Raw genomic sequence first — 21,367 nt, forward strand, 5'->3', positions numbered from 1 at the left:
TATGATACACAATATGTCAACATTCTGTGATTTACATAAGATTTCAAGTTAATTCAATTTGTTTCTTAAACACTGCACATTTATGGAGCATAAATTCAATTGAATTTTCTATTATTATTTCTAGACGACTCTAAATAATTAGCGCTTGACTCATTTACATGCATATCAAAACATAGATCACTCTTAGGGGCGCCAGGTCGAATCCTAAAAAAGGCTGACTCAAATCAGACAGTGATTGCTGACCTCCAGAAACATTCAGACAATCCCTTCCATCCTCAAGCATTATTAATCGACATCAAGAAATACTTCTGCCAACCTTGTAATTCCAGTATGATTCTGCTCATGCTTTACTTCATTTATAAAGTTCTTATTAAGGCCCTTGTATAATGAATGACAAGATGCGAGTGGAGGTGAAGAATCAATATGTTAACAAATAATAAAAGATGATGAATCATCTTTCAATTCATCTAATACGGTAGGTACTTGGTTAATGACTATTCACGAATTTTCCATCTCCAATGGACCGGTTTTCAATATTGAATATTCAACATTTTCTATCCTACTTGGTCAACTTGTGATTACGAGGGTAGAATGTAAAACACTTTCATGATTTTCCTACTTTTTATGCATATTTATTCCTCCTAAATTTGTATGTTTGCATGGCTTTCAGATTTAGAATCTACTGAATTTTCATATTAGGCTGTTTAGATATGTAGATTCAACTAGTAAGAACGGAAGATAAGCTACTTTACAGAGAGAATCATATAAAGTTACAACTCAACAAGCCCAATATATAATTTTTTGATGCCTCAGCCGTCATATATGTTTGCCTCAACTGTAGATATATTATCAACCTGGCTTGGAGAATAGTAACTGTGGAAAACAGCAAACACTGCACGCTATGATTTTTCAGGAAATTTCCACTGTTAACACTATTGTAATCTATGATTTATCTGTTTTTGACATTCATAACTTATGATAAATTATATCATAGAATTATGATCATAAACATAATTATGTATAAATATTTATTATAATATTATGTAAAAGTATGAATATTTTATCGGTTGCAAACAGTATCATTGTCCGTCATAGATTGCATGATTAAGCACATATAGCCTACAAAGTACACAATACATGTATAACAAAATTATGAGTAAATTAACACATTTCATTCAAAACATAGACAGCAATGTGATGTACCGTAATAGTTGACCGTAAGGCTAGTTTCACACTCATTCGGTTCGTTTCGTTTTCGGTTCGTTTTAGGAAAATTCCGATAAGTTTGAAACGGGAATTCGGTTTGAATTCGGTACCGAATAGAAACCGCATAGAACCGAACGCCCACTTGACTCTAATAAATTCCATCAGGTTTCAATTCGTTGCTAGCGAGAGGATAGCACACTTTCGGTTCGGTTCGTTTCGTTTTCGGCAAATTCCGATAAGTGTGAAACGATGATTCGGTTTGAATTCAGTACTAAATAGCAACCGCATTGCACCGAACGCCCCCTCGACACGAATAGGTTTCATCATATTCGAATTCGGTGCTAGGGAAACAGGAAAAAACAAAGTTTTTTACACACGCTTGCCTTTTTACTTTCCTTGCCCTATTACCATAGGTAAGGAAAGTATTGCTTTCCGAAAAAAATTAAGGTACCCCAATTTCTAAATTTCTATACGTTTCAAGGTCCCCTGAGTCCAAAAAACTGGTTTTTACTTTCCTTGCCCTACTACCATAGGTAAGGAAAGTATTGCTTTCCAAAAAAAATTAAGGTACCCCAATTTCAAGTTTTCTATACGTTTCAAGGTCCCCTGAGTCCAAAAACATGATTTTTGGGTATTGGTCTGTGTGTGTGTATGTGTGTATGTGTGTGTGTGTGTGTGTGTGTGTGTGTGTGTGTGTGTGTGTGTGTGTGTGTGTGTGTGTGTGTGTGTGTATGTCTGTGAACACGATAACTCCATTCCTAATTAACCGATCGACTTGAAATTTTAAACTTAAGGTCCCTATACCATGAGGACCCGACAATAAGAAATTCAATAAAATTCAATTCAAGATGGCGGAAAAAATGGCGGATAATGGCCAAAAACCAGGTTTTTCACGGTTTTCTCGAAAACGGCTCTAACGATTTTCTTCAAATTCAAGCCATGGGTAGCTATTCATAAGTCCTATCAAATGACATTAGTTTTTTCCTTGGAAAATTTCAGGAGCTCCGTAATATTCTTGAGAAAAATGGCGGATAATTACTAAAAATCCATGTTTTTCACCGTTTTCTCGAAAACGGCTCTAACGATTTTCTTCAAATTCAAGCCATGGGTAGCTATTCATAAGTCCTATCAAATGACATGAGTTTTTTCCTTGGAAAATTGCAGGAGCTCCGTAATATTCTTGAGAAAAATGGCGGATAATTACTAAAAAACCATGTTTTTCACGATTTTTTCAAAATAACTTGACTGATTTTTTTCAAATTCATACTATGTATAGTTATTTATCAGCTCTATTAACTGGCATGAGTCTCCTTTCTGGGAAACTAATGGGGGTCCACCCCATCCTTGAGAAATGGACTTTGTAACCTCCTTCTCGTGCATGAGGTAGGTAGGTAGAGCAGTTCATAAAAAGAACACATAGTCGAGATATTTCATCTGTAGAACAGCTGTTTTGACGACTTTAAAAAAATGACGACTAAAAAAATCATTGAATTTCACAATTTACTCAAAGGAAAAAGTACTCTGAAAACAATTATATATACACATATGCAAAAGCCTGATCGTAGTTTCGAATATGAGCAAGGAAAGTTGTGTGAGTGTACCACACCAGATTTTTGGGTATTGGTCTGTATGTGTGTGTGTGTGTGTGTATGAGTGTATGTACGTCTGTGTACACGATATCTCATCTCCCAATTAACGGAATGACTTGAAATTTGGAACTCAAGGTCCTTTCACTATAAGGATCCGACACGAACAATTTCGATCAAATGCAATTCAAGATGGCGGCTAAAATGGCGAAAATGTTGTCAAAAACAGGGTTTTTCGTGATTATCTCGGAAACGGCTCCAACGATTTTGATCAAATTCATACCTAAAATAGTCATCGATAAGCTCTATCAACTGCCACAAGTCTAATATCTGTGAAAATTTCAGGAGCTCCGCCCCATCAATGCAGATAGATTCCCAATTATCAGGCTTCAGATACAATTGAAACAAAAAAAATCAAGTGGAGTAGATTGAGCATGAAAATCTCTACGATTAATGTTCAGTAACATTTTCACCTAAAATTGAAAATAAGCTTTGAATTCGAGAAAATGTGATTATTCAATTGCAAATTATTGTTGATTCCATTAAATCATTCACTATGGAGAGAGCAGACCTCATGTGTGTCTCCAGCGTTATTGCCCTGTCACCAGCTGGCTCAAATCTTTGAATAGTAGGCTTAAGATGCGCGGGAACACTAGCGTCAGGTTTCATAACGGCAAGGAAAGTTGTGTGAGTGTGCCACACCAGATTTTTTGTTTTTATTTTAACCTGATATCGTGATTATCTGTTTCAAAATTTTCCATGTCAAAATCATATGGTCAATTAATTTCTGTTACTTCACAGAAACATTTTTTTCTCAATGAATAGTTTGCTGAAAAAATATGAAAGATATAAATTAAACTTAGGGAAAATTTTTATTATTTTTTCATTTTTCCACGAATATTACATGATTTCATCAATGGAGAGAAGAGATGAAGTTTATATACCATGTGACAAAACAACTAACAAATTTTTGATTAAAAAAAATAATCTCTCTGAACATCCAAAATTAACATAATCAAAAAGAAACTATTCAAATAATTCACAATTTTTAATTAACTTTAAAATTTTTTGTTCTTGAAATAACATCTTACAATTTAACACCAGCTGTTATAATTTAAATATACCATCATGAACTGTGAAAATCCAAACACAGCTGTGTTTGAGAAGAAAATACCTAATTAGAACCGTACGAATTAAAACCTGACATGTATGAAAGCCTCATTCGTTTTCGGTAACGAACCGAACCGAGAACGAACCGAATCGAATGAAACTGAAAGCGTGTGAAGCTAGCCTGATTATCTGTTTCAAACTTTTTCAAGTCAAAATCATATGGTCAATTCATTTCTGTTAGTTCACAGGAACATTTTTTTCTCAATGAATAGTTTGCTAAAAAAATATGAAAGATATAAATTAAAACTCAGGGATAATTTTTATTTTTCCACGAATATTACATGATTTCATCAATGGAGAGAAGAGATGAAGTTTATACAGAGTGATTCTTAATCATGGTAAAATAATTTAATACGTGATAGTAGAAATTATTTTTAAAAATTCCAATTCAACATCAGAATTAGATGTATAATATTATCCCCGATATCCTAGTAGTGCTAAAAAAGTTTCAGGGTTGAAGGATTAAAAGGAAATTTAATTTTTATGATAAAATTGGAAACCTCACGAAGATTTTTTTTTCTTTTGAATATCACTTCTCTCAGAATCATGTAGCGTCGTAATGAGTAGATGGGGCGGTGCTCCTGAAATTTTTACAGATATGGGACGTGTGGCAGTCGATAGAACTCATCAATGAATTTTTTAGGTATGAATTTTATCAAAATCGTTGGAGCCGTTTTCGAGAAAATCGCGAAAAACCCTGTTTTTGACAACATTTTTGCCATTTTAGCCCCCATCTTGAATCGCATTTTATCGAAATTGTTTGTGTCAGATCCTTATATTGTAAGGACCTTGAGTTCCAAATTTCAAGTCATTCCGTTAATTGGGAGATGAGATATCGTGTACACAGACACACATACACTCATACACACACACACACACCACACACACACACACACACACACACACACACACACACACACACACACACAACACACACACACACACACACAACACACACACACACATACAGACCAATATCCAAAAACCACTTTTTTGGACTCAGGACACCTTGAAACGTATAGAAATTTAGAAATTGGGGTACCTTAATTTTTTTCGGAAAGCAATACTTTCCTTACCTATGGTAATAGGGCAAGGAAAGTAAAAAATCAGAACTACAATATAATTGCAAGCACCAATGTATATAGTGACTGGACTATATCTCCCTTCTTGAAAAGAGATTTGACTGTAGCCACTTTCCAAACTTCCGGGATCCTCAATTATTGTCTCCCGCACATATCAAATGGAGGAAGCGAAGTTTGGAGAAAAGTTCCTATGCTTGAACAGCTCCATATTTAAACCATCCGGTCCAGCTTGTCTTATTGTATACTCTTTTCTCACCTTGTATTCTGCAGGCTTAAACCTATTTAATTTTAAATTTCCGTTGATGTTCCTAAATTGAAAAATTTTGAATTTATTTCAAATTGAAAAATTTTAAATTTATTTTAAATTGAAAAATTTTAAATTTATTTTAAATTGAAAAATTTTCAATTTAGAAATACCAATGAAAATTTAAAAATAAATAGGTTTTAGCCTGCAGAATACAAGGTTAGAAAAGAGTATAAAATAAGAAGTTTTATCACCCAGCATTGGGCAATGAAGCGACCAATGACGACTTGCAGGTTGCAGGGTCAGTGGGCGCGCACAGGCTCACTCAATGACTGGAAAAATATACACCTATGCTATGCGTAGAGTGACTGTATTTACCAAAGTTTTTATTGTTTATGCCACAATTAACACCACACATGAAAATACATGAAAATTCATTTGAAAATACAGTTATTCTTCCAACTTTTTGCACTTTCAGGGCTTATTACTCAACAACAAGCATCGAAAAAATGTAATTTTTTATACAGGGGGTAGGAGTGAGGACTTTTAATATGATTACTCCCGTACTATCCTTAAAAGAAGAGCTATGGGGTCAAAAATTGTGTTCCAAAATTTTCCCTCTATAATATTTCATTGACTGGACTATATGACTATTTAAAAGACAGTGAGTTGTAGAGCATTCAATTCTCTTCAATTTAATATATTTTTTCATCATTTTTAACTTAGGAGTAGGAGTGAGGACTTTTTATATTACTATACATTCACATTACACTAGACATAGGGATGATATAACTAGACCTACAGTTAGATTGACTAAAACTCTAAAAAGTCATAAGTACCTACAAATTCGCATGTTTAATTTACTACCAGATAATGTTAAACAGTTACCATTGAAAGCGTTTTGTATTTCTGTTGATAAATGGCTCAAGTCTGAAGCTTTCTATTCTGTAAATGAGTACCTGGAATATTTCAATGTATATGTGTAATTTGTTCGTTTCTATAGTCCAACTCGTGATATTTTACTACAATATTTCAATGTGTATTTGTAAATTTGTTCGTTTTATAGTCCAACTTGTGATATTTTACTTGTGATATTATTGACGAAGCCTATTGCTTACATTTTTGTAATGTTGTTTTATGGCAAATAAAATTCTTGATTCTTGATTCTTGAGGCTTTGTTGCTGTTAAAAGCCTGGTGGTTATTAATTATGTTTATATAATAAATTGACGATAAATATTATGTTTATTGCATTTATGTTGAAGTTTTATTACAAAAAAGGTTATGTCTGTCAATGTATTGAAAGGTGAAATGCTTGGTTGGGAGTTTGGCTTCTTTCTTCTCAATTCTAATAAGCCTGGTTTCCACTAGTAGAGTTAGTGGTCGAGTAACTGACATACTAACTCTACTTACTTGGTAGAGTAACTTTTTTCACTACAATTGAAAATAGTAGGTAAATTGTGTTGTCTAGTGAACAGAACTAACCTTAAAATGTCAATACTTTTTAATAAATTAACACTTAAACACTTTGATAAATTAACACTTTTTAATAAATAACAATACTTCTTAAACTTGATAGCCTATGGCACGACTCTACTCTACTAGCTCGTAGTGTACGTCATGTTTTCAGTTTGTCTTGTTTTCAGTGTTTCAAGTAATAACTGTCGATCTACTCTGTCAAACGCTTTTTCGTAGTCTACAAATGCAAGGTGTGTCTCCACATTAAATTCTACTCGTTTTGCAATTATCTGCTTTAATAAAAAAACATCGTCAATACAAGACCTTCCTTTCCTAAAGCCGGCCTGCTCTTCTAATAAAATCACATCCGAGATTTTCCTGAGCCTATTGTTCAAGATTTTACTGTAAAGCTTATACACATTGTTTAATAAACTTATCCCTCTATAATTATTTGGATTATTCCTGCTGCCTTTTTTAAAAAGTGATATAACTATCGCCTTTTTCCAATCTTAAGGAATATACCTTGAGGTCCAGCACATGTTTATCAAGTGAAGTAGGCGGTAGTTTTACCAATTGTTATTTCAATCTTTCCACCATATTGGCTTGGATATTTGGTTGATTTCTAACCTTACAACAAGTCAACAATGTGATACTTGACTGGTCGTAGATAAAATAGTAGACCCTCATAAAACTGTTGTGTAAACTACTATTCATTCATTGTAGGTTCGGGAACGAGCTGATATCTACTTTGAAAATAGCGGGATGGACAGATATATCCGATTTGAAGATCTTATCGAATGGGATTTCGCTGGGATTTGCCTTTGTGGAGGTGACTTGTAAGAAGCCGAATTTCGAAGTTGGTGCTTCGAGTCAGTTGAAATTGAACGTGAAGAAGTCGGCTGCGGCTGCGGTGTGGACCCTGGACGATGACGACATGATGGAGGACGACCTCATCGACTCCGACAAACTTCTCCAACCGGACGATCTTAAGAAGCCGGTAGCCGAGTCGCTCAAAGGTCGGTTCTTCATTCAACATTTTCCAATCTCAATTCTTCAGTGTCTCATGTACCTACGGTACTTAATTCAAGTTACCAATATTTTTCAATATATTACATATAATATACTGATCATTCATAATTTATTCTTAGAAAATTATAAAATTACAATTTGTATAATAAAAGTTGTATAATATAGGAATAATTAATCCATCGGAAGTCCTTTTGCATACGCAGTGAGTGAACAATCATTAATGCACCAATACTCTATAAATACAAAGAAGCAAGTTACATTTGCATGAACAGAAAATTGAAAAAAAAAAAATAGGCAACAAGTAATATAGACGGTTCTATTTGTATTTTGGGGCGCTGAATTCGAGTATGAAATTTGCTGACACACCAGAGGGCGGCTTCACCCCCAAAAATCCCTAAAATTTCGGCCTTTTTTAAATTTTTTCATTTAATCTCGAAAACTTAGAGTTTTGGAGAAAAATCATCCTCTACAAAATTGAAGATAATAAAATTTCCATTAAATTGAGTGGTCTCGCAGGATTCTACCATTTTTGGTTCCGGAGCTACAAATTTTCAAAAAAAGGGGATTTCTAAGGGGTTTTAAAAATTATGCAAACCCACCACTTCTACCCTATACAACTTGGATATTTTTCTAGTATAGATAAAAAACCACACATTACGTGAAAGAAAAATTGATTCTAAACAGTATTCCTCAGGAATTTTCAAATTTAGTAGTGGGGGGAGGGGGAATATACCCAAAAATAGAAAATCATCTAAAGTCAAAATACAAATTTTTCATTATAATACCTTTTCAAGGCCTTCCTAACAAAAAAATGAATATTAATTTAGGCTGAAATCATCTCACGAGGGTTATTTTCCATGAGAATCACCCGTTAGAAACATTTAATTTCAGTATCTCCTAGTGCGGGGGGGGGGTACATCATAAGGATACGTCAAGGATCAAAACTTTAAACACTTATAACTTTTGACAGAATGATCACATCTCCTCGTGCTTCAGCTCATTCTTCTCAGCTCGTCAAGGCGGTTCAAAATCATGTATCATAAATTTGATGAAAAAATTAAAAATTCCTCCTTTAGTGTATTTTAGCCCATATTTAAATATACAGAAAAATGGCCGATTTCTATATTCAAAACTCTGTATCTCGGTAACCCAAAATGATAAAAAATAGTACTTGGTCTTGATTTGAATAACAGAATCTCCTCTTTCATGTGAGGTAAATGAATTTTGTATAAATATAATCGTGAAGTAAGATACGTTTGTTTCAAAAAATCAAGAAATTTGCGATATTTTCCTCATTTTCACAGTCTCAACAGTTTTTCGATAATAAACAGTCTTGCGAGATGAATTGAAGGCAACGTAGCTTATAGAGCATGTAATTCTCTTTCATCTGAGACGAAACGCAAGTTTCTACCATGTATCTTACTCGTTTTAGAGACTCTTGAATAACAGTAAAATCGCAAAAAAATGAGAAAATGAAGATAATCATTTTTTCAATTGACTGTAACTTTTGAACGGTATTGAAATCAGAAAAACGATCCATTGGAGCGAAAAGAGGAGAAAATTCTCTACAACATTGACTACTTTTTGGATGTTTTATCTGAAGTGTTTCACAAGATACGCAACTTTGAATATGCGAGACTATGACAATGATTAACGTATCACAATTTTTTCGCATATTCAAAGCTTATCTTGTGAAACACTTAAAATCTATAAAAGTAAAACATCTATAAAGTAGTCAATGTTGTAGAGAATTTTCTCCTCTTTTCGCTCCCATAATCGTTTTTCTGATTTCAATACCATTCAAAAGTTACAAAAGGGAACCCTTCAATAAGTTGAAGACTGTTGTAGACGTAATACTGTAACTTTCAGGATAAGTTATTGGTCGGATACTCTACCTTTTGACGTACAACAGAATTTCAACCCCTCATAAGGGTTGACTTGGGGGTTGTAACTCGAATATTTTAAATGTAAAAACCCATTGTGTGGTACATCATTTTAAAGGCCCTTTAAAAACGAGGAAGATTATATAAATAAAATTTTTCTATGATACTTGTATCCAAAAATGGCGGCTGATAGAAGTTTTAGTTTTCAAGGAAATGAGGGGTTGTAACTCGAATATTTTAAATGTAAACACCCACTGTGTGGTACATAATTTCGAAGGCCTTTTCAAAACAAGAAAGATGACATTAATACAAATGTTCCATGATACTTGTATCCAAAATGGAGGCCGATTGAAGTTTTAGTTTTTAAAGAAATGATTGATAAAGTTCAATCAGCCGCCATTTTGGATTCAAGTATCATAGAACTTTTTTTTTATTGATGTAATCTTTCTTGTTTTGAAATCGCCTTTAAAATTATGTACCACACATTGGTTGTTTACATTTAAAATATTCGAGTTACAACCCTAAAGTCACCCCCTTATGAGGGGTTGAATTTCAGTTGTACGTCAAAAGGTAGAGTATTCGACCAACAACGTATCCTGAAAGTTACATTATTATATCTAAAATAGTCTCAAATTTATTGAAGGGTTCCCATACATATGACTCACTCTGTATTATAGTATGCATATGCAATCATGAGGTGCGTACAGATGTACGCGCTTCAAACACGCTCCAATCATGAACGTTACGCTAGGTGCTACACACGGGCTCACTAGAGGTTCTCAATTATGGTCGAAGGATGATCACGCGCTTGTCGTATTGTTGACTTCGCTACAACCTAGCCTCATAAATGTGAAACGTTCAATCCTGCTGATTGGGTGACAAAACTAAGTAAAATATTCTGACCAGGGGATTGCTGGGTAGCCGAATAATACTTTATGTTTTTATAATAAATTGATGATAAATATCATGTTTATTGCATTAATGTTGAAGTTTTATTACAAAAAATTTATGTCTGTCAATGTTTTGAAAGATGAAATGCTTGGTTGGGAGTTCGGCTTCTTCTACTTTCTAATATGCTGATACCTATTGTTAAAAATGTTTTAATGATTTTATATTATTTAATTTTGTTTTGTGACAAGGGTAGGATTTGATTACTTGATTGATTTTTTCGTGTTTTAGATTTAAGATTTTTCAGGAAAAAAGACTGATATTAGAATAATAGTTGGACTATAGTGAGAAAATATAATTTAGTGAGTAAGTAGAATTATTGCAGCGACAATAAGATTGTGCTAAGTTATGTGTGCACGACTGTGAGAAGCAGCAAATTGAGGGATATTTGCTAGTTGTGAGGGGTAAGGGGGCTGGCTCCACAAGGCAAGGACACTGTGGCGGATGTGCGGTAGCCTGTAGATATTTTCACAGAGGAATACTGCACACCTGGCTGCAGACCCGCTTGCCCAATCAAGTGACAACCGACTCACTGTTCCACTAGCAGCAGGGCCTTAGGCCTTCCACCACACTCACGTCGAGAGGGGGAACCAGTCGTTGAAGAACCGAGATACCAAGCGGATCAAAAACCATATTGAAAAAATAACTTAGTTTTCCGGCATCATGAGAGACGTGAGTGTCCTGTGTTTTGGGATTATGCACCTGTAGACCAACAAAAAAATTAGAAACATTCGAAGATAGTCCATAACTATTTTGGCCTATGTAGCCGGGAGACATTGCTGTGTCCGGCCTGCAAAAACTGAGCTTCAAATTGATAATTCAAATTCCTTTCAGAATAATAATTGAATGTGATTATTAAAACAGAGAATTTTCCCCAAGCATAGTAAAATTACGAAGTTACTTATTGTTCATGAGGCATAACGAAATTCCCTTCTAGAAATTTACTTAATTTAGCGAAGATCTCGTTTCAATTCAATTTCAATTTATTCACAACACACAAAAATACAATGAGAAAAGACAATATACAACAAAACAATAACAGTAACAATGATATTAACACGTTGAAAGACAATATTGCTCAAATGATGTGTGCTGGAAGAAAGAGGGGGAAAATGCCTTGCCAACTAAGGTTTCCCATGTAATAGGCAGGTAAATTGCTGTTTATTCTGAAATCTTGTTTTCGTGTTATAAGAAAGCCTCCACCAATTGGTGAAGTTAAAAAATGTCTACTTATTTGGTTATGATTTTGTGGCTTAGTTGGCTGTGGAGTGGAGGTGGCGGCGGGAAAGAAGAAGGCGTGCAAGAACTGTTCGTGTGGATTGGCCGACAGCCAAGCTGAGAAGAGCAACGACAAACCTGCTCAGCCGGCAGCTACCTCATCCTGTGGCAATGTCAGTATTCATTTCAGATTTTTCATAACAAGCCTTATGTCCTATAGCAGCTGCACCAGGTGAAGGCCTCTCGCTAAGCATTTCTAGCTCACAAAATCATGTCATATACTGTAGTTGCTAATTCAATTGTTTTTTGTCAAACAAGTAGATACGTTTTACCAAAGTAATAGTTATTTGTATATCTAGAGTGAAAAGTGAAACTTTTGTATTTTTTGCTTGTGATGTACACAACATTTTCCCTCCATCTACATTTTTCTATAGAAACTGCAAATCAAATCATTTCAATAACTTACGTTATTGGTGACAATGTTTTCAACAAGATAACCTAAAATCTAAAACCTAAAAACCGGTAGTCTGATTGGCACTGCCGATTGCGCTATCTATCGGCAAAAGTTGTAACAATTATCAGCTGGGTGGCTATAAAAAATGGCTGACTCCAGATCACGCGTTTCAGATTTGGATTGCAAATGAAATATTATATTTGTTGGCTGGTATTTTGAATAGAATAAAATATTTTAAAATATGTATAAATTTTTATTGTCTACTAATATTAAGTATGTAATATCATACAAACATATATTTCATGAGTTGATCAAATTTTTCTGGTTGTGGTATCGAATTCAGTTGACTCAATAACAGACACCTCTATTATGCTTCCTCATCTGAGCTTAGACCTTACATATTTCAAATGTAAGTTATTAAAATAGAGATGCTTCCCATATTATATTTAAATGGAGTTACTTTTACGCTCTAGGGAGTTTTTCTCTTTTTTTGTCCCGTGAGCGAAAAAGTGACACTTAAATATTATGTTCCAGGGAGTAAAGTAAGCACTTTAGACAGTAGCTGGAGAAAAAAGTATGTTTATAAAGCCAGTTGTGTATGAGTTCACTCTGCCTCGTGAGAATAGTAAAAACCATATTAAGTTGATGTACACATTAAGATCAACGAGTATATCGAGAAAGTATTTTTCAAAGCTAGTTGTTTAGAGTATGAGATCACTCTGCCTCATGAGAAATGTAAAACCCATCTGCCATCTACGAAGTAGGTACAATAATTATTAATGCACTTGTGAAGTAGATATGATTATGTAGCCTTTTTTTTAAGAAACTTAGTCAAGTAATTGACTAAGTTTGTTCTGAACAAAGCTCAGGCTAGAGCTACCAGAGGACTGTAATTTACTATTTAAATAATCAAATACAAACAAGGGGCAAAATTTAATCTTCAATTTGAGCCAGGTTATTTGTACAGTCAAACTCTGCATTAATGAACAATAAAAAAAGAGCAAAAACTCACCAGATTTATTCCAATCTTGACTACTTGCCCTTCGAAGCCTTTATTAGGTGTTTTGGTCAGATTCAGGGTGGGACGAAATCTGGGAAAAGACAGGTTCTGGCTTCCGGGCTGCCTTTTCGCGTTCAACTTGCAGGCTATGCACTGTGTTTTGAACAAAGCTCAAACTGGATTCTTTATAAATTCAAATCTGATTCAAATTAATTCAATTCAATACTATTTACGCTGTTATATTCATAATTCACACACACTACACTCAAACAATTATTTACAAGAAATTTCCGATCGAAATTACATGACAAACACAATTTTGGTCTTGCAACAAGACGGGCTGACGAAACAAGACAGACTAGACAAGGACATCGAGAAGGCCAAAGCAGCAGGACGGTCTGCGCTGGCGCAAACACAAGCCTGCTATTGGCAGAACTGCAGTCTGGCATTCTGGCGCTACAATTCGAATTCTCTGGCCAGACCAAAGTTAAACAAGAACTTGAGGTTGGGGATAGATTGATATTATGCAGAAAGTATTATGGAAGTTTCTCATAATATGAAATACACTCCACCGCTGTTTATGGAGAGGAATTACATTACTAAGTTGAACCATCTTGAAACGACTTCCATTCTAATGAGAACTGAAGCTGCATATTTTGAAGCCTGTGAATTCATAGTTTGATTCTAACTACAGTTTAGACATGTCATTTCTAAAATTTGTATTCTTTTAATAGTGAGGTAAGTTATTTATGTAATAATTATCTCAAATTATGGCAAAAATTGGGAGAGGAGCAACCTTTCCAACCCAAACTTTTTTCTTCTCAGAGTTTTGAAAGAAAACTATCTCAGTGAAGATATATAGTAGGTTCAAGTCTTTTCAATTCACAACTTCATATTATTGTAGTGAATCTTTGTCATATCTCTACAGAAAGTACAGATGATCATCTGTACCAGTTGCCTGGTAACCAAATTATATTATATTGTAACAAGTCTCCATATTAGATTTGCTTTTCGTTCACGTTTCTCGTTCTACTACTGCATTTAATGTATTCAATAAAAACCTTCCATCATATTTAATCTACTTTATTCAATCATAAAAGTCTTGTTGGAAGAATCTAGAACTGGCTTCAATATTATTTCTTGTGACTTCATCCTTTTTCATATTGTCAATAACTTCATTCATTCAACTGAATTCCTTTCGTGTTTTTTTTTTTGTTTAGTTTGTTAGTAGCTAATTATTAATTAGAACTAGTAGAATTTTATTGAGTCAGAACAATATAGAAGCCAATAATTATAACTCTTGAACTGATTCTATAAAATATTTATTTTCTATATTTTGACTCTTGGAAAACTCTTAACCCTGAATCCATTTCTTGTTCTTTGTATGTGCTTAAGAGTTGAAAATTAGTTGAGTCTTTCTGAATAGTTGTGAAGGTGATATTGTAATTCATAATTAGAATTCTCATTGATTATTCTATTTGATTACAGTGCTACTTGGGTGACGCATTCAGATGTTCCTCGTGTCCCTACCTGGGCATGCCAGCCTTCAAGCCCGGTGAAAAGATTCAGCTCTCCGACAGACAACTCAAGGCGGATGCGTGAGAAACTTAGAATGTAAACATTGCGATTCCTTTATCATGCATTACATTTTGTTAACATTTTTGAACAATAAATTGTGTAATTAGTGAGTAGCTGTTGTATTTCTGGTTGCCTTCCTGCCATAATACACTATTGGATTAGTTATGTAGTTGTTATTACAGATATACTTAGTACAATATCAACACAGTTTAGCCGTTGGGATCAATTTTTCCCGCCGCAGACATAAGATTCCATCTGTTTTAATTTTATGATGGAGTGTATATTGTAGTGTCGGGCATCCTGCTGTTGACGTCAGAAAAGCAATGGAGTGAAGTCTTTGTATTAAGCCAGTCGGGCGGTCTAGTTTTCTAAAGTCTTTTTGTGAGTTAAAAGTAATAAGTCAATAAAGAATCAAGTGTCTAACAGTCTTTTTCAAATTTGTCAGTGGTACTTTTGTTTCAAAATTCAATGACAGACATTGGTTATTTACCCGTAACAGAAGAAGGAGTACTTCTATACGCAAATAAACAATCAAACAGCAAATCATGTGGGCTTATTTGCATTTTCTTTTTAATCTTGTCCAGATTAAACTTGGACAATAGAATTTTGAAGGTTTGCACACTACGCTCTGCCAGACCATTTGATTGCGGCGAATACGGAGGTGAATAAATCAATTCAATTCCCTTCCGTTGACAAAAATCTTTCATTTCATGTGAACTAAAAGGTGGTCCATTATCACAGACCAAATTACGTGGAAATGAAAATCTAGAAAACATTTAAGCTAATTTTGACAATACCGAGCGGAAATCACTTCTGTCTTTCAAAAGAAAACATTCTATCCATTTAGAATAGGAATCACAACATATCAAGTACTTATTAGTTTGAAAATCAAATAAATCAATGTGTACTCTTTCCCAGGAACTCTTGGCAGACGGCCAAGGTTGACGGTATTGATTGTTTGACCTGTTTCTAGTTGACTGACAAATTTCGACTGACTGAACTGTATGATAAATATCATTATCTAGACCTGGCCACCATACATATGAGCGAGCCAATAATTTAGATCGTACCACACCGGCATGACTGGAATGAATTACCCCATAATACTTTTTTTCTCAAACTTCTTGGTACGACAATGCGATCTCCAAAATAGAGATTTATTTACCACAGATAATGAACATTGATTACTCTCAAAAACTTTCATATTAGCATCAATAGTATGTGGAAAACCATTTGTTACTTATTCAATAACCTTACTCAACAACTCGTATTTGCAAGTGTGTACATACACTTCATCTACATCTATTAATGGCGTTGATAAATAAATGAAACAAACTTCATGCTCTACTACACTACAAGCTGACGGTATACGTGAAAATACATCAGCATGAGGAATCAAAACTCCTTTCTTATTTACAATTTGATAATTATATGCTGATAAAATAACAGCCCATCTCATCAGTCTGGATGAAGCCATTACTGGAATTTTCTTATTTTCTCCAAATAGAGTTTTCAATGGTAAGTGATCGCTACAAATAGTAAATTTCCTACCCCACAAATATTTATGAAACTTTTTCACTTCAAAAATAATAGCAAGCGCTTCCTTATCCAACTGTGAGTAATTTCTTTGTGCTGGCGATAATGTCGCCGATTCAAAAGAAATCGGTCGCTCCTCCCCATCAATAATTTGACTCAAAACAGCACCAACGCCAAACGAACTGGAATCTACAGATAACACTAATTCTTTACTTGGATCGTAAATCGTGAGAAGTGAAGCTTCTGACAATGCAGTTTTACACTTTGAAAATGCAACCATACAGTCTGAATTCCAAAACCATGGTTTGCGCATTAACTTATGAAATGGTTCTAAGATATCAGGACACATTATGTACAAAATTACGATAATAATTGAACATGGAAACAAAAGCTTTCAACTGTGTTAAATTCTCAGGTTGCGGCATTGCCAAAATCTTTTCAATCTTAGAAGTAGACGGTACTCTACCGTTAGCTGACAATTCAAAACCCAAAAATACTAAAGATTTGACAAAAAACTCAGACTTTTGAATATTTAACTTGACATTGTATTCTTCAAGGCGACTCAGTACCTAGCTCAAAGTTTCTTTACACGAATCAAGATCTTTACCCCCTATCAAAATATCATCCAAATAGGGAGAAACGTTATCGATTCCCACTAAAATTGACTCAATTACAGACTGAAATATCGCGCAAGCAGACGACAAACCAAAACATAAACGATTGAAGCGATACAGACCCTTTATTGAATTTACAACTAATAAATCTCTGCTTGATTCATGAAATTCTAACTGTAAATAAGCTTCAGTTAAATCCAAACGACAAAATACAGTACAACCGGTAAAATTATTGAAAATATCATCAGGAACCGGCATTGGATGTTGATCTACTTATAAATATTTATTCAGTGTTACCTTAAAATCAGCACACATACGGATTTTTCCATTCGGTTTAGGGACTATTACCATGGGACTGGCCCAATCAGATGTTTTCACCTTATTAATCATTCCCTTTGACTCCAATCTATCCAATTCATTACCAATTTCGTCCCGCAGTGCATATGGTAGGCCTACAGTGTATGATCTGTGAAAAATAGGCTGGACGTTGTCGTCCTTCAAATTCAGACTAACCTTAAATTTCGATATGGGTTTTTCATTATCTTTGTTTGAAAACACTCTTGGATATGACTTGGCTAGCGTTTCCACAGTTTCATTTTTTGCAATAGACAAACAAAAAATTATCATTTTCATTAGACTTTGGCAAAATGTTATTTGCCCAATTGGGTGCAATTACCGACAACCAATCTCTACCTAATATAGCTTGACATGAAATTTGATCGATTACAACAGCAGATAGCTTAGTATATACATCATTGTAAACAACTTCTACCTTGCATGAACCAAGGACGTGTGGCAGATTATTATTAACACCCCTTATAGCTCCGAAATAAGGCACTAATTGTGACAACAACTGGAGCTCTTTTGCAATAGCTGAGCTTAAAATAGTAATTGAACTCCTGGTATCCACTAGAAAACGCACTGATTTACCATTAATGACAATATTCACAAATAATGAATCACACTGACCTGATTGTGATGAATTGACTGACACATTGACTGTGGATTTGACATAATTTACTCTTTGCTGGTCACAACATTCTGCCGTGTGACCTGTACGTTGACACTTAAAACACATCTACTTATTAGCTGGACACTTATCAGGAGAATGCCTGGAGAAACAGTGACTGCATCTTTTTCTCAGTCCCTTTTCTGACTGTTGAGAAGGCGACGGCGAGCGACCCCTGGAGACCAATGAACCCGCTCGACCCCTCTGCGACATGGATGACGACTGACCAGAAACCGACCAGGAACGTGCAGGAGACCCCGACCTTGGTGACGAATCCCATCGGGACCGGTACGATGACGGACGTGACGGCGACCGCTCAGGATAACCCTGCCGTGGTGACGAACCTTGCCTGGACTGGCGAGACAAGGAACGTGAAGACGCAGATGATACCATGAGAGTCTCTGTAGCATCACCAGCCAAGACCAAAGTGGACTTCTCAACCAATTCCATTTCTAATACTAGACGACAAGCAGTATCAAATTTCATGTCATCTGGCTCAGACAAAAGCCGACTCACCATTGACGTTTGTAGTAGGCCAGACACCAGTCTATCGCGTAAAGCCTGGTCACAAAAGCTTCCATATTTACAGGTGGTGGCCAAGCGAGATATTGCTGAAATATAGTCATGTAGTGACTCGCCTGCAAGTTGCTTCCGAGAATAAAATTTATATCGTTCTAGTATTACTTTACACACTGGTTTATATCGGTTCGTCAAAGCCTGTACGCAATGTTCATATGTGGCTGTTGCGATTTCGACGGGAGACAATGCTGTTTTCAACTCTGCATAGATAGACGGAGGAAGATCGACAAAAGAGTGACCTTTTTTTACCTCATCCTTGAAACCTTCGATGCTAAAATATAGTTCGAGACGCTCCAAAACGTATTCAAAGTCCTCCACACTGGGTTCGAAAACTGGAGGTTTGGACATGTTGACACGAGGCACATAAGTGAGGTTAGATTATAGTCTAAACATAGTCTATGATTTCAAACACACGCGAAGAAATTTTACCAAGTCCAGAAAACATAGTGCAAAACAGAATAACCGAAATCGAGACAAACATAGTTCAAACACGAATACAAAACACCAAACGAAAAACGTAACTACGACACACAGTCCACAAATAAAGGCGCCAGAGTACATAACCACAAAACAGGAACACGCGACGCACAACTTCACCATTAATTATCTCATTGCCAAATATAATGTTAATACTTTAATATGATTATTTGGAGTACTCGTTAATAAAAGACTGTTAGACACTTGATTCTTTATTGACTTATTACTTTTAACTCACAAAAAGACTTTACAAAACTGGAACGCCCGACTGGCTTAATACAAAGACTTCACTCCATTTCTTTTGTAAGCAAGATCTGCCTTCACCAAATATGTAAGGGTGGGAAAATGAAAAAAAAAACACAAGAAAAGATCGTACAGGTACACCAAATATGTAAGGGGGGAAAAAAACACAAGAAAAGATTGTACAGGTTTTTGATATTTAAAACAAAACAATAAATTATTTATTACAAAATTAGAATTATAATTAGAAATTACGAAATAATAATAATCAGATGAATATTTCAGGGGCTACTCGTTTTGTTGCTAATGAGGATTTAATGTTTGTGGTTATGAAAAATTTAAGAACAATGACTCAGTAGTCACCTACCTTTTTGAAATAGCTTCCCACTTTGGTATCCACTGGTATTTCGCGGCGTTAATTACGGTATTAATTAAAAATCAAAATAACTGATCTAATGAAATGGGTTCAGATCCCGTCCTATTCAATAATACAATTCTCTCTAAACTGCCCGAACTGCGAAAACTGTATTATAAAACAAGAGCAAAATCTATCCCCTTCACCAAAACAGCCGGACTTTACTCACAGTCCTCTCGAACGAGCTCACACACCGACCAAAAGAAAAATTTTGGGTATTAAATATAACTCAGTCAATGCCAAACATGAAAGCCATTTCAGTACATATTTTTATCTGTCGCACAAGCGGCTCGTTTGTTATTAAAAACAAAAGAGAAGCTACATTAATTTTGACAACAAATGAAATAAACAATCTTTCTGTCGATGACAAAAATTGTTCATAGACAAAAACACTGTTCATTAAACTTTTCTAAATTAAAACTCTAAAATCCTGATCAATATGAGATAAATATATGATTCATATAATATATGTCCCATATGACCAGGTGACACATCACCCATCCCGCTGAAAGACTCGTCCCTGAGTCTGTAGTCAAGAGGGGAAAAAAAATAATAATAATAAAACAAAATAATATACTCTGGAAACAAAAGTGTGCCTGATTGACTTGATAATGCTACTATACATTGAAATCAAACATTTACATAGAAAGGTAGGTTACTCAAACTAAAATACAAACATTCAAATCAAATTCAAATTGAAACTATGCTGTACAAACAATAGTTCTCTAAATGAATAAATTTTCAACAAATACAATTCAAATTTTAGGGGTTCTGGAATGAAGATAGGTTAAAGTAGTTCTCAAAGATGTAGATGATATTTAGATGTCCTGAGCGATGAACTAGCAGTCGTCCTTGTATGTGAAGTCCTCCCGTATTTGTCTGATGTTAGATGTCCTCCTGTATTCGTCCGATTTTTGAATGTCCGCTGTTCGTCGATGATCATTATAGTTGCTTCAACTCCTTCAGACCTCCAGACACAGGTACAATATTGAACCATGTACTAAAGATAAGATGACGATCGTAAGGCATCCATATTTCTGGTTGAAATCGAGCCGTCTCTTAACTGTCGAAGAAGTATCTCGCAGCTCAGCTCGCATGTAGTAGCATGTGTGTGTCCAACCAGTAATAGGCTACGGTAGTTGAGTAGTCACTGGATATTAATTCATCCAACTGCCATCCAATCGAGCCGCCAAAATAATGAAATCTCCCAGCATCGAAATTCATCTGTTATAATTTCCACAGAAGATGAAGTTAAGTTCTTTGTTATACGGAAGCTCTGATTACCGCCTGATGTCCTCTCCGTTGTTGAGTAGTGTACAGCATAGTACGTGATGAAAATTCAGGCCCTGCTTGTGTTAACAGCCAAACGTCTCTGCTTGCATAATATCCTCCAGATCTTCAGGAAAATCGATCTCGTAAAGTGTAGTGACAATTCACAAGTCACCTTGCGCTGCAGCTGAAGTCATCTCGAGAAGCCCGTGAAGTCCGCAAAATCCCATGAAGTCCCTGAGTGCTTGAGTCATGGAGTCCATGAAATCCCGCGATGTCCCGAAGTCCCCGAGGTGAAGTCCACATACTCCCGCAAAGTCCGAAGTCGAGAAGATGATGTCAACAGCAGGATGCCCAACACTACATATATGAGA

General features: G+C 35.2%; 1 protein-coding gene across 1 annotated transcript in view; it reads left to right on the forward strand.

Annotated features, from left to right (window-relative positions):
• The window catches only part of LOC111050519 (anamorsin homolog), a gene marked incomplete at its 5' end in the record, with an annotated part of 51,835 nt that extends 36,868 nt beyond the window's left edge, over positions 1-14,967 (forward strand). Inside the window, 3 exon segments of the mRNA XM_039428172.1 lie at positions 7,468-7,760; positions 11,862-11,995; positions 14,765-14,967. Of these exon segments, the coding sequence (XP_039284106.1) occupies positions 7,468-7,760; positions 11,862-11,995; positions 14,765-14,878 (541 nt within the window).
• Between the last annotated feature and the right edge of the window lie 6,400 nt (positions 14,968-21,367).

This window comes from Nilaparvata lugens, chromosome 5 (genome assembly GCF_014356525.2).
Source record: "Nilaparvata lugens isolate BPH chromosome 5, ASM1435652v1, whole genome shotgun sequence".
Lineage (NCBI taxonomy): Eukaryota > Metazoa > Arthropoda > Insecta > Hemiptera > Delphacidae > Nilaparvata > Nilaparvata lugens.